Source organism: Cydia strobilella, chromosome Z (genome assembly GCF_947568885.1).
Source record: "Cydia strobilella chromosome Z, ilCydStro3.1, whole genome shotgun sequence".
NCBI classification, from domain to species: Eukaryota; Metazoa; Arthropoda; class Insecta; order Lepidoptera; family Tortricidae; genus Cydia; species Cydia strobilella.
In genome coordinates, this window is record NC_086068.1 from 55,016,677 (window position 1) to 55,033,169 (window position 16,493).

Sequence of the window (16,493 nt, forward strand, 5' to 3'; positions counted from 1 at the left end):
TGATCCGACCCCTACGGGTTTTTGGAAGACATTTCACATAAAAAATAATTGTGTAATGTAGGGAACCCTTGAAACGCGAGTCCGTCTCGCACTTGTCCGGTTTTTTTTTATATTTGGTCAAGCAACTATTCTTCTCTTTTATTTCTAAACAATGTAAAAACCTACAAGTAAAACAAAATAATAAAAAACACACTTTTTTGTCTATGGATGTTTTTTTGTTGAACTGTCACCGCTGTCACCCTCACCCTCCTTGTTTATTCATTGGATTCATAATGATTCATTGTCCTTGTCACGTTGAATTTGTTCACGTCGTTGTTCGGTTTTGGTTAAGTTTTATAAATATCGTAGAACTTCTATAATTATGTCCCTTATACTTACGAAAGCTGCTTTAGCACTCAAAAACGCAGAGAACAATTTTCAATTTGTCAAATTTGAAGCGCATAAACCAAAAAAGAAGCAAGCAGAAGAAGACAATGAGTTGAAACTTAGTCAGAAGGACTTGAATCAAAAGAAAGACTTAGATCTTAAGAAAATCAGGCATGAAGTTGTGAAATTTGGTATGTCAGGGTTCGACCCGTCGAAGAAAGAAGAAGCCAGGATTGCACTTGCGGTTAGTTTAGGTAAGCAGAAAATATAAATAAATGAATATAATAATGAGCTGTTGGGGAGTGACGACCCCACGGACCACGGACCTGAGAGCTCCAGAGTCGGTCAGGGTCTCCGTCTCCAGCGTGTCTTCGTCGGTCGGAGTGGACCCTAAGAGGCCCCGCAGGACTCTCAGCTCTGGCATGCCTTCATTGGCCATCCAGAGGGGATTCGTAAGAACTATATGTTCCAGGGGTGGAAGTGTTAAAGCGTGCGTTTCTAAAAAGGCACACCTCGCGACACCCCTGAGCCGCTCATGCTGGTTTTGCACCTGGCTATCTTTACGATGGCGCATCAGGTGCCCATCTAGCGTGTGGTTGATCCCGCCTGCCTTAATAACACTGTGTCACAAATGTTATGGCAGGTATCCGGAACTCTTTGCAATAGCCAAGTCTTATTTTCAACCCAAATTTAAACCATAGACCACTATCTAGGTCTCTTTCCGTTTTTCTTTAATAGCCCCCAATACCTGCTGAAACCGGTTTAAGGGTATCTATTTATGTACCCGTAAATGGGATCCATTTTATTTTTTGTTAATTCCATTATTTGTGGGTTCCAGCAGGCGTTCTACATGACATCAAAGCTCTCCAAACGGCCTCTACGTGTAGGATCTATGTCCCCATGCACCCTTATAAAATGATGTGGCTTAAAAACCCGAGAGTTTGCAATGGAGATACAAATAATAATAACAAAAATATAGTCAATAAGCCCAAAACGAAACGGACACTCAAGCCCATGTTCTTAGCATTTTTTCTAATAGTTTTTACCATCAACACAACATAAGCAATTTTAACTATTCATAATTAATTATTATAGAAAATCTTACACAAATCGACCAAGCTCAATAAGGCTTATATTGTGGGTACAGTCCGTACAGTTGACGCCAAAAATATGTTCATGTTTTCGCCTTATTACAAAGGAGTAAGGTGCAAAAGTGTAAGCATCTTTGACGGTGACTATACTAGACGACAATATTATTATATTAGATACAGATATACATATACCTAATAACATAGAAAACATCCATAACTCAGGAACTATCTGCGATAAACACGAATTTGAACCCGGGACCTCCTACTTTCATCCTTCCATTTTACTGCAATTCCCTTAGTAATGAGCATGTTTACGTCCATAGGAGCAAAACCACCCAAGAAGGAATATCTCAACTACAAGGAACTAATGCAGAAGAGGAAACAGGAGAAACAGAAGGAACAAGAAGAGAAGCAGATGATGAGATCGAAGAGCATGCTGCAGAGCGGTGGAAAGAAGAAGAAAAAGACTGGAAATGATGTTGGGCACTTGTTAGATACATACGGGAAGGTAGGTTTACTATTTTTGTAACATTTGTGCAGACAGAACTCTGAACTTGTGAACCTAAGGGTAGGGTTGAAATATGAAATAAGTTTTTGGCAATAATTTTATTTTTGGTACAAGCTTTTATCGATGACTAATTTTCTTACCGCAGGCAACTAAACTCATCGAGACAATTCTAAAAACCCCAAACACAATAAGATTGCGCTGTTTCATCACAGAGTTCCTATAGCCACCTTCTGTCTCCATCATCAGATCAGCTCGGTGGTACCATAATATTGCATTGTCACCCATCTTACATATGTATGCAAATTTTCAATACAATCGGAAATTAGGATGTGGGTCAAATTTAGCTTCCAATATTTGACCCACACTAACAAAGTTCAGTCCAAGTTAAATAAAAGGTAGTAAAAATTGAATATCCTGATAAAAGTCCAGACATCACTTTAAAAATCCTGACATTTCCTGGACGGTAATTTCTTCAAAAATCCCCCCATTAAGTCCCTTGTTCCAAAACCTTTTGTGGGCCATTAGCCCCTTAATAACTTCTAGTGGTTAGATGTGGTTTGTAAAAAACCCTTACACTCGCTAAGTCCCCCTGCAATCCTGACAAAGGAGGAAAAATACTGATGTCAGAGGAAACCCTGCCATACGACAACCCCACCTAAGGGCCAAGGCGAGGTCTTTGGCTATCCCACTTCCTTACTGTGGGCCAAAAGCAGTGCTTGCGAACCGTATGTGGCCATTTTGGCTGTTGTTTGGAGACAAGAGATGGAGCAATTTTGTTTTTAAATATTAAACAAAAGTTAATGTCAGTACTATGATAATTATTTGGTAAAAGGTGTGAATGTATATCGCACATTAATCTGTGAAAACTTTCTGTGGGAGGTTTGTCTGTCTGCATCAAATAGAGTTAAGAAGACAGTAACAGTAGTGATAGTTCCGCTACTTGACGCTAGATGTAGACTTAGAAAATAATAGTCTTTTTGGTAACAAAACCGATGTATGGAGTGAGCATTCTATGTCTTCTTAATTCTCTTTGGTCTGCATACGATTATTATTATTCTAGATCCCTCAGTAAATCAAAGATGTGTTATCTAGTCAAATTGATCAATTTATAAACAATTATATTTATTCTTACAGGTTCAGAAAAAGGATTTGAAGAAAAAAGATGGACCAAGTACTAAAAAGAAGAGAAAGAAGTGATTATTTACTTTTCAGTAGGTGTGTATGAATTACTTTCTGTTAGATCAAGTTATGTGGCATTTCCTATTTTGCCTTTAAGCTTTTGCTGCAAAAGCAAATTAAATGTTTAAGAAGTATGATTTAATAAGTTTTATTATTCCTCATCTTACCCCCCTATGCAACTCAGCATTTTTCTCAAACTATCTCCATGCTAAATTTCATGTAAATTTGTTTAAGCCAGGCGTGGCTCACTCCGCGATTTCGTCGCGTCGCTACAAGTAAATGCGGCCCACACCAATTTTGGTGTCTAATTGTATAGTTGGTCAAGCAAATCTTATCAGTAGAAAAAGGCGGCAAATTTAAAAAAAATGTAGGCGCGAAGGCATATTGTCCCATAGAATTTCGCGCCTTTTTCTACTGACAAGATTTGCTTGACCAACTATAGTTGCCGCGCACCGCTTCGTAACGGATGCCTGCTCGCGCTTGCGCCACCTGGCGGTCATATCTATCGTAATAGACGCGTTTTGTGAGAGAGTGAATCTTGTACCTAGTACTATTATTTATTCTGTGGTTATCATTATCATTAAACCATAGAAGCGGAGTGTGAATCTCGCGACCTAAACGCGTAAGCGCCATGAATTTTACGCCACTCACGGCGTTTTGGTCGCGTGGTACAGGTTGTGATTGCGACAATTTCATTATGGCTTCTGTATAGTAATAATAACTCAATGGGTTCAGCTCGGCTGTGCTGTATTATAGCGCAGGTCAAGTGCATCTATTTACTCGTACCAATACCGAAACCGCTCCACATCAGGAGCCCATTTCTCGAACGGTATTAGACTAATATTATTAGTGTGTTGCCATGGAGACTAATACGATTTGACAGTTCTGGAACTAGGTAATAATATTAGTCTAATACCGTTCGAGAAATGGGCCCCTGATCTGGTGTAAGACTGAAGTTGTGATGTGACCAAGCAAATCACTACGATTAAAACGCTCAAAGTCTGGCGTTTAAAACGCTGATATTGTAGTTTGATGTACCAGGATGGTATGCTGCGCTAAGGGGTAAAACTAGACAGAGAGACGTTCGAGCGAGACCGATATAGGTTTTCAGCTGGACCGCATCGCCAAAGCCAATTGGTAAATGCATTTGACTTGCGCAATGCACGTCCTGAATTTTATTCAAGTTAACATTAATAACGTTGTGATGTACTTTGTAGAATACTTTTACAAACGTACGTATACTGATCTCGAATGGCTTTTGGCTTCCAAACAGTGGTTTCGCCGCTTTTCGTCACTAGGAGATCATGACCCACCAAGAGCATTGAACGAGTTCAGAAGGTCGTAACTTCAGTGCGTTTTGCTGCAATATCGCACTTGTGCAATTTGATGAACTGTTGAATTTTAGTAGTGTTATTAGCCACTTAGGTCTCAGACTTTGGAGAGGCATCGCTATTGGTTAGATGCACTAGACCTGCGCTGTAGCCTAGACGATATTGATTTGGCAATTCATTTGTGTCTGATAACTCGAAGCAGCGTACACAGCTCTAAAAGTTTTAATTATTCAGAAGGCCTGGAGGGTCTTTTCTATTTCTTTTGGTTGTACATGTCGGACTATATTCCACGAGATCGTAATACAAATCGGTACACAGTCAAACAAACGAAGGCTATAAAATACTTGGCGACGGTCTTGGTGTTTTCGTGTCGTCTACAGTATGGAGCCCTATGAGCCATATGGAAGGAAAATGACATTCAACTTGTCACTTTTTAAAAAAAGAACGCGAAGATCTTATCGCAGCGGTGCTAATAGAGATAGACATGTAAAAGAGTTTTGGATTATAATAAAGTGTAGACTACTTCGTTGCCTATCTATAACTCTCCATCCAAGGCGTTTTGCCAGTAACAAGACTCGTACGCTAAGAAACAACGCGGGACATGCTACAAGCGAGTGCTGCGGGTATTCTCCGATAAGGTCTTTCAATGTTTGATTTGTGTGATGATGCCATTTTAATTTGTCCTTATTTGAAACACAGCCTGGGACGTCCTCATTTTCCTAAACCCAAACGATAGCAACCCAATAACAAAATAATGTTTGCTCGCGAAATTGGGGATATTCGAGAAATAAGGAGCCCCTTAATACATTTGTTACTTCTCGCACTTGTATCGTAATGTACTACTTCTTCGCATCGTGTTTCATCGTGACTCGTAATATTTAACAATTTTGATTCACACCTCCATTTAGAGTTCTAGCTAAATTGGACATTCCCAAGGCGTCGCCAAGGGGGGACAGTTCCCCCCCACCCCTAGAGCAAAATTTCTAAATTAATTTATGCCTCTCCCCGTCTCCTTGCCCTTGCCTGGCCTGGCGACGCCCTTGGACATTCCATAGCGTAAGTATTACGCTGCGTCTTACGTACCTAAGCGAACAACTCGCGAACGCGAAGCGGCTTCTATAAGTTTCAAAGACTTCGACTTCTATAGGTATCAAAGGATTTCACCCCGCGTCGCGCCGCTTCGCTTTCGCGTGTGTTGTTCGTCTTCGTAATACGCTGCATTAAACAACCAATTTAGCTAGAACCTTAAATGGCTCAACAATCACGGAGCGTGACCGTACTATAGTTGTCGTGTCAATAAAACAGCATATAAAATGTTAAAATATTCATATAATTAAAGACAGCTAACTATAGTTAATAGTATGTACATCACGATAAATAGGTACAGTATTATAATATTATGCAAGGCAAGTTCAATTATAAAATAAATAATATTCAATCTAAAAATATAGACACGTTAGATACATTTACACATAAGGTTCAAAATATTTAATAGCAGTAGTCATAGGTTTTTCGTTGATTTTATTCGTTGTCGCGGGGTTTTTTACTCTCATTTTGATGTCTTTTGGCTTGAGCACGTTTTTATGATTGGCACTCGGGGGCCTCACGCCGAGGAACTGCTTGTTGGTCGCAATACTCTTGCTGCTTAGACCCGACGTCTCCAGGAAGATGTCAAAGGTACCTTTCGTCTTTGCCACCTCCGCTTTTGCCACTATCATTCTCGGCTCACACTTCACAGTGTTGTAAGATCCACTGTTGCTGCCAGACGAATTGCTCGATTCGATATCAGAATTCCTGACCGATTCAGTCTCTAAATTCTCTATATTCGACAAAAGATCGGGCTTATTCGATAACTTGGCGTTTTTTTGCTTGTTTAAATTTTCTCCTTCGAGAAATGTATCGATTTTGTCCTTGCCATCATCTTCAGGTACCGGTAAGATATGTTCAGTGACGACGTCGGACATGGAACCGTCACTGCTGCCAGAGCTGATGCGGTATTCTTCTGCCACGATGCTGCCTAACTCGTCATCTATTTTAAATTCTTCAAAATTTTGAGACAAATCAAACTTGTCGATGTCATCAAAGTACTCTGCCTTGTGTAGTTCCGCTTTTTCGGGGCCGCGATTGAATTGGTGATCCAACTCGGTGAGGTTAATGTGTTTGCCGCCGCTTTTCCCTCCCTTATTTATCTCAGACAGGATAGAGGACACCGTATTACCCATTTGAATAGAAGCGCGGGGGTCCACTTTCGGTTGCATTGCATGCATGTTAAAGTTGGGTAAGTAATTATCTTGCGGGAAATTAGTTTCTTCTTGTTTTTCATCTTCGTCGGGAATGATGATCTCGGTGACTTGCGGTAGTTTGGGTATGTCTTTATCGCTTATTTTGTTCTGGATGCGAGGTAGCGACACTACCTTAGCCACGCTGTTGTTCCGCTGACTCACGTGTACGGGGTACTGCTCGTTGTGAATCTCGACCGTTGGCTGTGAGAGTAGCAACTCCCTTTTGCCATTGCTGACTACTGGAACATTTATCTCTGAAATGGAGCAGTAGTCGGGTTCTACGATAACTGTTGCTACCTGGCCCACTCTCCTCTTAACTTCTGCAACCCGTTGGTTAGCCGCAACGGCTTCAGAGTCTGACGGTTCTGTTTTCTCGGCTTTAAATTTGGCCGACAGGTTCTTTGGTTTCGGCGGCAGGGCGGGGGGAGTTCGCGGCACTTTTCTCTTGTTGAAAATCTTCATCGAGCCCAATTCGGCATCCTTCTTCTCAGTGTTACGTTCTATGTTAGCAGCTAGATTCTTAACTATAGAGCCTCTAATGTTTGGCACGGGGACTTTCGCGGCAGTTGTACGCGGCAGCGGCACGACCCGTTCGGCAGCCTTAGTGACTATCGGTTCGTATTCATTGCTATAGATACTTTGTATCTCGTACTGAAATCCCTGTGCGGTGTTGGGAACCTCGTAGCTGTGTTCAGACGCCGTCTCCAGGCTGAACTTTACGATTTTGTTCGCTCTCTTCTCTGATCGTGGCAGAGTGTGATTATTCGCTCGCACTTTGTCTTCGTACGAAATGCTATTGAGCGTGGAAAATTGGACCCGTTTGGTCGAAGATTTAGGACTTGGAGCTTCGCTGGACTTGGAATTGTCGTTGCTGCTGTCATCCAGAGAGTTTTGGAGTAAAATTTGATTGACGCACTCGAGCACGGGGTTGTTCTTGTATATTTCGTTGGTCGGGCTGTCGTCTGGGTCACTCGTGCTGGCGTACCAGTTGTCGTTGAGGTCGTTGGGGTTAGTTTTAGTCAAAGTAGATTGTAGGTTATTGTTCTTATCATCGAATCTGTTATTGAATCGGTCGTTGTCCTGTATCATGTTTTTGCACAACACTTCATTTTTAGCTGATATGACTTCGGCGTTGAGAATAACACTACTGAAACCAGCCACGAGCAAGTCGTCGGCAGATTTGGACTTGTTATTATTGAGTGCCCCCCGCTGCTCCATACAGTCAGTGTCTTGCTCCGGGTCGCTGACATTGCAGTACCAAGGTTTCTCATTTGCCTCTTCATTGAGAACGTTGTTTAAGAATACTTGTCTGTTAGCCTTAATTTCATCGGACGCCTGTCTTTTTATTCCGTGCAGTCTTTCCATTTTTGTCGAATAAGTTTTCTCTGATTCATTGGCATTATCTATATCGTTCTTAGCTTCACCGATAAGTTGATCTATTTTCATAGACGCCCTCCTTATGTCTTTTGCAATTTGATTAGCTGTTAGGTCGTTTTCGTTGTTGACTTGATAGCTCATGCCGACACATTCTTCGGCGCTACTGCTATTTGCTTGGTTATAACCCTTTTGCGAGTTATCGTAATACTTGTTACTCTTTCTCCCAGAGTATTTCCTTGACCGTCTGAAAACGTCTCGCCTGACAAACGCTTGCTTGTTTTTAATAAACGTTCCTTTACTGCCGGTGCTGGCGTTGTTGCCTTCTTCGCTCGAACTGCTATTGCCATACGTGACATCGTTTTTAGGTAACTGGAAGCTTTTACTCAATCTAGTGTTCTTCTGGAATACAGGTGGCGAATTCCGTTCCCGGTAACTCGAACTTCTGACAAAGTTGTTTTGGAATCTAGAGTCAGTGCTCTCCAGGCTATGGAATTCTGGGTCGGTCTCGATGTTCGTTTGCTCGCTCGTGAAGCCTAGGAGCTGCTGGCAGTTGCTGCAAAATCCCTTTCGAGCTTTGAGTTTGATGATTTCCTCTTGCTGGGACTTGATGATTTTCTCTTTCTGGTGAAGAGCTATGTGCACTTGTTTCTGCTCTCTGGTAAGGCGGGACTCTAGGAGGACTAGGGAGCGGAGGACGAGGGCGAGCTGGTCCTGGCGGAGGCGGCGCTCCTGGTTTGCGCGCTTGTCGCGGGCGGCAAGTGCTTGACCGGCTTCGACGAGCTGGTGCCGCTGTTTAAGGACGGACTCAGACTGCTGCTGCAGGGCGCTGCGGACCGCGTCCAGCTCGCGTCGCAGTTCCATCGCCTCGGAACTGCTGTCCATCTGGAAACAAGGAGAAAACTTATGTTATTTTGATGTAGCGTGAAATTGGAATCGCTTTACGCATTTAAAATCACGAATACTCTTACGTCACGAACATGCATGTTTCTGTTTCCCCAATATCGTTATATAAGATTGACGTCAATTGCAGAACTTCAAAATTATTATTATGACTTATACGTTAATAGCATTATTCGCTTTAACATAAAGTATGATTGATGCGTTTTAAGGGGCCCACTGACTATCAGTCCGCCGGACGATATCGGCCTGTCAGTTAGAACAAAAATTTGACAGCTCCGAACAACTGACAGGCCGATATCGTCCGGCGGACTGATAGTCTGTGGGCCCCTTAAGGGCATAATCGGTATCGAATCGTACGAGGGTGGTGGTTGATAAAAAACCGAAACGACAATTAAGTTTTAAAATATTGATATAAATTCCTTCTGTATCGTAATTTGCAATCTTTCTCAAATAAGTATTTAAAAAATTGTTCGTTTATTTGTTTTAAAAAAATATTGAGGTTTGGGTCGAGTCAGTTTTCTCCATTTTCATGAAAATGAAACTGAAGAATCGAGTTGCCATACAGTTTTAAGTTTAAAAAGGAAAAGTCGGCCAAGTGCGAGTCGGACTCGCGTTCCAAGGGTTCCGTACATTACACAATTTAAACAATGTATTTTTTTATGTGAAACGTGAGTGAAATGTCTTTAAAAAACCCGTAGGGATCGGATCAAAAACTAAGTAATTAAGTCCGACTCACGCTTGAATGCACATTTCTAATAGGTTTTCCTGTAATCTATAGGTAAAGATCTATTTAGTGTATTTTTTTCAAAATTTTTGACCCAGTAGTTTCGGAGATAAAGGGAGGGGAATGGTCACTGTTTGCCTATTTTCTTGAATAACTTCTAAGCTGTTAATCCTAAATTTATTTAAAAAATATATTTGAGATCCTCACAATGAGCTCTTTCATTTGAAATGTAACACGATATAGTTTGAAAAACCATTTTATTTAATTTTCTCATTTACCCCCCAAAAGTGGCCTCTATGATTAAAATTAATTTGTTTACGTCACATGTCTGTCTTTGGGTCACAAACTTACATATGTGTTTCAAATTTCAACTAAATTCGTCCAGTAGTTTCGGAGAAAATAGGCTGTGACAGACGGACAGACAGACGCACGAGTGATCCTATAAGGGTTCCGTTTTTTCCGTTTGAGGTACGGAACCCAAAAAACGGCAACCCAGATTATAACTGTTGCATCGTGCTATAGAGGACTCGTAACCATCTTTTAGTACTGTCCGCACTTGGGTAAATGATTTCATAAGAAGACGGACAAAGCGTCAACGGCGTGTCCCAGGAGTTGGAGACCAAATTAGGTGTTTATCCCAGAAACTAAAAATATTGTATTAAAAGACCGTCGATAACTACCAAGGGAGACAGCAGATATTGTAAACTCCACGCCGGAATATGTTTTCAATATATTACCAGAGTATTTGTCAAAAAAAGCTATGTGAATATGCACATGCCGATGCAGCCCTTAAAAACGATGACTCGTCGATTCACACGGCTACCGTTGCGATGGCAAAAATTTAAGTTTAGCTTCGAATTAATACTTCATTTGCCACTATTGCAGAATTTGGACTTACGTATGTGTCCAAATTTCATAAATTGGCTAATACGACAAAAAAATCTACCAACACCAAAATAATTGACGCCAAAAATGGCTATTTTGAGGGCCTTTACAAAAAACTATATGAAAACGGAATAATGGCCCGGAAGAGCCTCTATTTAGTTACATCGAGCTAGAAGCAGCAATATGTAGAAAAATAAATTAGATTCAAATATCTTTGCTTTTCCGTCTTCATTTAGGAACCTTATCAACCCGCCTTCGTACCTATTCCTACTTTGCCATACGATTAAATAAAAAAAAGCTATTCGTACAAAATAATTAAATTTGGACGAATCAAATTGAAATGAAATTTTATATCATGTCAAATAATTGTTTGCATAGGTACTTTTTCTTCATTTCTACGCCGCGTTACACGGGGGGGAGAGAGGTCAAAAATGTTCGAAAATTGCGTTACGTAATATTTGAACGCCCCCTTATGCTCTTAAACGTATTTACGTCAACTGCGTCAAATGCACGTAATGACGTAAGCAAATTACCGCAAATGAAACAGCATCGGATCAAGATCGACATTTAGCTAGACATTTCAACAGGCCGCGTGAACAAAATGTCAAGTACGTACGTTTCTTTTGTACGAGGAAATAATTGTAATCCTATGCTTAAATCTGATAACCATTCTTACTGCAATAGGGTAAATCGATTTTTGATTAGCACCAATAGATGTTAGCTTTGGGCTACCGCTTCATTGCAACAATTAAAACCTCCGTAATATGTGTAGCTCTGTAAAGAAACCTCAGTGCACTGTTAGTACCCTCTCAAAACTTTGCATTTATATTGAAGTACCAGTGTCTCATTTCCCAAAAAAATTACACAGATGTCTAACGCGAATCTCTAAATGCTCACCATTGAAAGAGATCCTTTCCTGGCACGTCGACACAATCCTTCCATCAACATATTAATATATTTCCTCAATAACCAGTATAACCACTTGACTGTTTACTATACTCTCTAACACTAAACCCCAAGCCTTCCAAATGTAAGCACATGTCTTGGCCCGTTCGTGACTAATGAGATCTCTATACACACAAAAAGACTTGTTTTCATATTAAACTGAAGTCGTATGCGACTGTTTATGTACTGAGCGTTCTACATAGACTAACCCGTTCGTATAAAAATACCGCAAATCGATGTACAGGTTAGCCGTTTGGCACACACATACTAGAGTCCAAAACAAAATTTTTGACCCGCAGTTCCTAAAAAAAATTTGCTGAGGGGGGGGGGGGGAAGTGGTAATACATTTTTTTTTGTATGGAAAAAAAAATCCAAAACCAGGATACAATCTTGATATTTTGTGTCAAAAACAAAACAAACTATACCAACCGATGAAAAGGCGCAGTTAAAGGGTTAAAGAGGTATTTCCCGTTCGATATATGGATATTACGTATCATTTTATGATTAATATGTACCGTATCTGCAGTATAGTTCCATAAGTCTCGTGAAATAGGTATTGAAGTAGAACTGTGTCGCTTTGTAAAATTGAAAAATTTAAAAAAAAATGAAAATGATATTATTTTCAAAATTGCTTTCTTGGGGTTAGACATGAGGATATCACGTATCATTTGTGGTATATTGTACAAAAAAAAAATCTGCCATATCGTGCCTGGAGGAGCCCAAACTTGGTATGTTTCGAAAATTCTTTTTGTTTTAATTTAAAAAAAATGCCCGAAATGTAATGATGTGATATATTTTTAGAATCGCCTCAAAAAGCCCTTTCGTATGATAACGACACTCGATAGGTTTTTTTTTTCCATACAAAAAAAATATGTTTTACCACTCCCCCAACGAAATTTTTTTAGGAACTGCGGGCCAAAAATTTTGTTTCGACCTCTAGTATGCGTGTGCCAAACGGCTAACCTGTACATCGATTTGCGGTATTCCTTTGAAATTGGGGTCGAGCGGCTTCCGCTAAGATGATAATGAAAGTCCAATGTCCAACCAATATATGCCGGCGGTCAAAGAGTATCGTAAAAATCGTCAGCGGAAATATGTGCTGATTAGACAAGATCACTTTAGCAAGACCGTGTCAAACGAGCGACCTTGAAATGTGGAGGACAAGTGTGAGTAGGGATGCCAAGAATGCTTTTAATGACAGTCACGGTCCTGCCGGCAGACAGACGGTGTCGGTCTCAGTACTCTCAGTGTCTGCTGAGTGGCAAAAAAAAAATACAGGAAGGCATTAAAGGTCCCATTCCTGAGGCTTTTAGTACGTCCCATCTAGTTCCAGGATATGCATGGTCATTATTTTAATACGATTGCGTAATGCGTGACTGATCAATTTCGTATTGTTGATGTTTATTGCTATGCTCCATAAATATAAAAGGTTAACGTTATGATTTATGAAATACTTATGATATGACCAAAGATGGATATAACTCCGTAATAGATGGATACAGTCTAAGGAAAAAAGTGCCTCGAAAATCACGAAAATTTGATTCTCGTTCAGAGGGCGCTACTAGCTTTGGCCTACTGTCGTATAGATGGCGTTGACGGTTTTGGTTTGTTATTTAACAATTTTAACGCATATCAGTGAAAGGACATGGGTCAAAATCATAAAAATAATGAATGCAAATAAAAAAAATCATTTATCCATATTTAAATACATTTTATCGTATTTTTATAAATATTTATTTTTAGTTTTAAAATGTTAACGCATATCAGTGAAAGGACATGGGTCAAAATCATAAAAATAATTAACGCAAATAAAAAAAAAACATTTATCCATATTTAAATACATTTTATCGTATTTTTATAAATATTTTTTTTTAGTTTTAAAGTGTGTCGACAGATGGCAGTGAATTTACTGGGGTTACAAAATTTACTATGACAGTACCGCTCTAGTATAAGTTACTCTATGGATATGACAAACAAACAAGAGTATAGTAACTAAACTGCGTTTTTAAATCCCAGACCATACTAAATGGACAGTTCCATCGTTAAAGCTGCCCATTCAAATTGTCATTTTATACTTAGGACAAAAACGTTCGGGAAAACCGGCGTATTTTCGGTGGACAATATAAAAGTTAGCAATTTGGATACATTTTACTGAGGCTTTAAAGAAGACGAAGGTATGAACATGCCTACAAGGGTTCGGCAAGAAAATAAGGCTTTAAAGTCCATGGCGTGCACGGGAAAGACGCATATTTAACCCTAACTAAAACCAAAAAGTTTTTGACCCACTTAGAAGTCTTAGAACGGTTATTTTAGTGTCAGGGATATAAGAAGAGAGATTAAGCAGGTATATAGCAGTATTTTCGGATTCTGATGGTGAACAGAAAACTTTCAGGGCTCACTGATAAAACAGAAACGTTAGTAGGCGCGTCACGTAATGTGTATGTAAATATTTAACTAAATGTAACCCACATTACCACTTGGTTAGGGTCGATTGCACCAAACCGTCTGCCACCGTTAAAGCGTTCGCAAAATTTTATTGTATGGTAAGTTAAGTTTCTAGGTCTCTGTTGCGTGACGTTGATCCGTCTGTTAATTGTGGTTGCTGCAACTGGCCCTTAAAGTTATCGATTGGACGACAATCAATATGCAAAGCCTAACCGGTCAATTCGAGCAACGTGATAATTCCTAGATACGAGATCTAATAAATACTTTATAGTTTAGTTCTCAAATAGTTATCTTTTGCCGTTCGATTCGAGAAACCAATTGTTATGTCACGCTACAATTATTGTGACGTTTTGGGATATCCATTAGATGGATAGATAGAGAGTGGATATCTAGTTGATATCTAGATCACTGTTCGAATTGGCCCGCAGGGCATTGTTGTGGTGTATGAGTCAAGACAATTCGGACTTGTCCAGACTTGCATAAGAAAATGAAAATGCCATGATGAAATTATTGCACTTTAGTTACTGGAAATTAGACCTTAAGCTGATGGAAATAGCAACGTCGTGCATTGAAACATCTGCAACGTCATTGTAATATTAACAACCTTATTAACGTCAGACAGTCGAGAATTGAGATGCAACTTATTTCTAGCTCAGTAAGTTGAACTCGCTACAGTTTCTTTCGGATAGTTTACCAATAATGGCAATAATATGTATCAAGAGATGGCGGGACGACTTCGACGCTTTTTGCAGCGACTGGCGGGAGCATGCACTAAACCGGGATGAATGGGGGAAGAAAAGGGAGACCTTTGCCCAAGACTGGGACACAAAATAGCCTATTAAAAAAATGTATCAACGGACGATATGCCGTGTAGGCTTTTAAGCGTGTGCTAGACGGTCGCTTACAAGCCTTCAGACCGTCTGACCTTGGTAATGTTTGTATGAAATTTTAAGGCCACGCGGTCCGAGGGGCTTGTCGGCGACCGTCTAGCAAGGGCTTTACGCGCGACTGGCTTCGGCTAAGGCGAAAAACCATAGGTGGGAACGAAAGGTCCGATCGCTGTGTCTCGCTCCAACCTATGGTTGTCGCCTTAGCCGAAGCTAGTCGCGCAATGTCGTGCATGGCCGGGCCGTTAGGGTGAGAGGCTATTTGATTGCGTGTGCATACAAAATATTCCTCCATCTAACTTCTTGTGCACCGCAGTGTTTGTTCGTCTGAACTCCTAGTGTTGTCCACTGTGTACATTGTTACTGCCAAGTTAGTGCAATCTTAGCGTAGTCGGACTGTAAAGGTAGTATATTATATTAATAATCGGTCCGAGGGGCTTGTCGGCGACCGTCTAGCAAGGGCTTTACGCGCGACTGGCTTCGGCTAAGGCGAAAAACCATCGGTGGGAACGAAAGGTCCGATCGCTGTGTCTCGCTCCAACCTATGGTTGTCGCCTTAGCCGAAGCCAGTCGCGCAATGTCGTGCATGGCCAGGCCTTTAGGGTGAGAGGCTATTTGTTTGCGTGTGCATACAAAATATTCCTCCATCTAACTTCTTGTGCACCGCAGTGTTTGTTCGTCTGAACTCCTAGTGTTGTGCACTGTGTACATTGTTACTGCCAAGTTAGTGCAATCTTAGCGTAGTCGGACTGTAAAGGTAGTATATTATATTAATAATTAGATTTCACCGCAACAGCACTAGGGTGTGATTTGATACGCATCGACCTTCGAGGTAATGCATTGCATACGCTTGCGGCTGGAGGGTATTCCGTAATCGGAACTTCTGGCTTACATAAAGTAGGGTATGTAGGTGTAGGTAGGTATACTATGTTTACTCCAGTCATTTTACTGACCGGAAGTATGGCGAGTAGGAAAAAATTATAATAGGTAGCTGATGTTTTTAGTTTAACGGATAGATATATCATGATTCTAATATTATATTTATATGAACTAGAATCCAACAAAATATCGTTATATGCTTTCCAGTACAAGTATTTATTCACACATTACTAATGTCTTTTCTAGGTCGTTTATTAAGCGAAACAAGTCAAAATTACCCTTTTCAAGGCGTACTGTCAAGTATTTTACACGAGCAGTCTATGGGTCAACTATACTCAAAAGGCATACAACGCCCTTCGAATCCAATATAACGACGCCTTCAGGGTGCTGTTGGGACTGCCTCGTTACTGCAGCGCTTCAGGGATGTTCGCCGCGGAACGAACTGACGGCTTCTATGCCGTCAGGCGTAAGCGAATAGCGTCTCTGTTGTGTCGGGTTCGGGGCAGTCACAACAGTATACTCAAGGTCATAGCAGACAGGGTGGATTATACATGTACCTTCCTGAAATTCTGGATTGAACTGTGTGTAAATAATTAAATCATTTAGTAGTAGTAAGTAACTAACGTAGTCATAAGCCAAACTAACAATTCTATGGATAAAATAATTATCTGAAATAAAGAATTAATAATAATAA

The 16,493-nt window shown here is 40.4% G+C and overlaps 3 protein-coding genes across 3 annotated transcripts in view; 2 read left to right on the forward strand and 1 right to left on the reverse strand.

Annotated features, from left to right (window-relative positions):
* LOC134755207 (uncharacterized) overlaps nt 1–16,493 on the forward strand; it is a 417,347-nt gene that overhangs the window by 51,303 nt on the left and 349,551 nt on the right. The gene's annotated exons all lie outside the window — the stretch shown is intronic.
* LOC134755210 (uncharacterized protein C1orf131) lies at nt 274–3,281 on the forward strand. The gene is made up of 3 exons (XM_063691732.1): nt 274–620; nt 1,781–1,965; nt 3,100–3,281. The coding sequence occupies exons 1-3, from the start codon at nt 362–364 to the stop codon at nt 3,160–3,162; spliced, it is 507 nt and encodes a 168-aa protein (XP_063547802.1). The 5' UTR covers nt 274–361; the 3' UTR covers nt 3,163–3,281.
* LOC134755152 (uncharacterized) overlaps nt 5,787–16,493 on the reverse strand; it is a 73,145-nt gene continuing 62,438 nt past the window's right edge. The window contains exon 3 of the mRNA XM_063691643.1: nt 5,787–9,016. Within this exon, the coding sequence (XP_063547713.1) occupies nt 5,942–9,016 (3,075 nt within the window). The 3' untranslated portion in view covers nt 5,787–5,941. The remainder of the gene's footprint in view (nt 9,017–16,493) is intronic.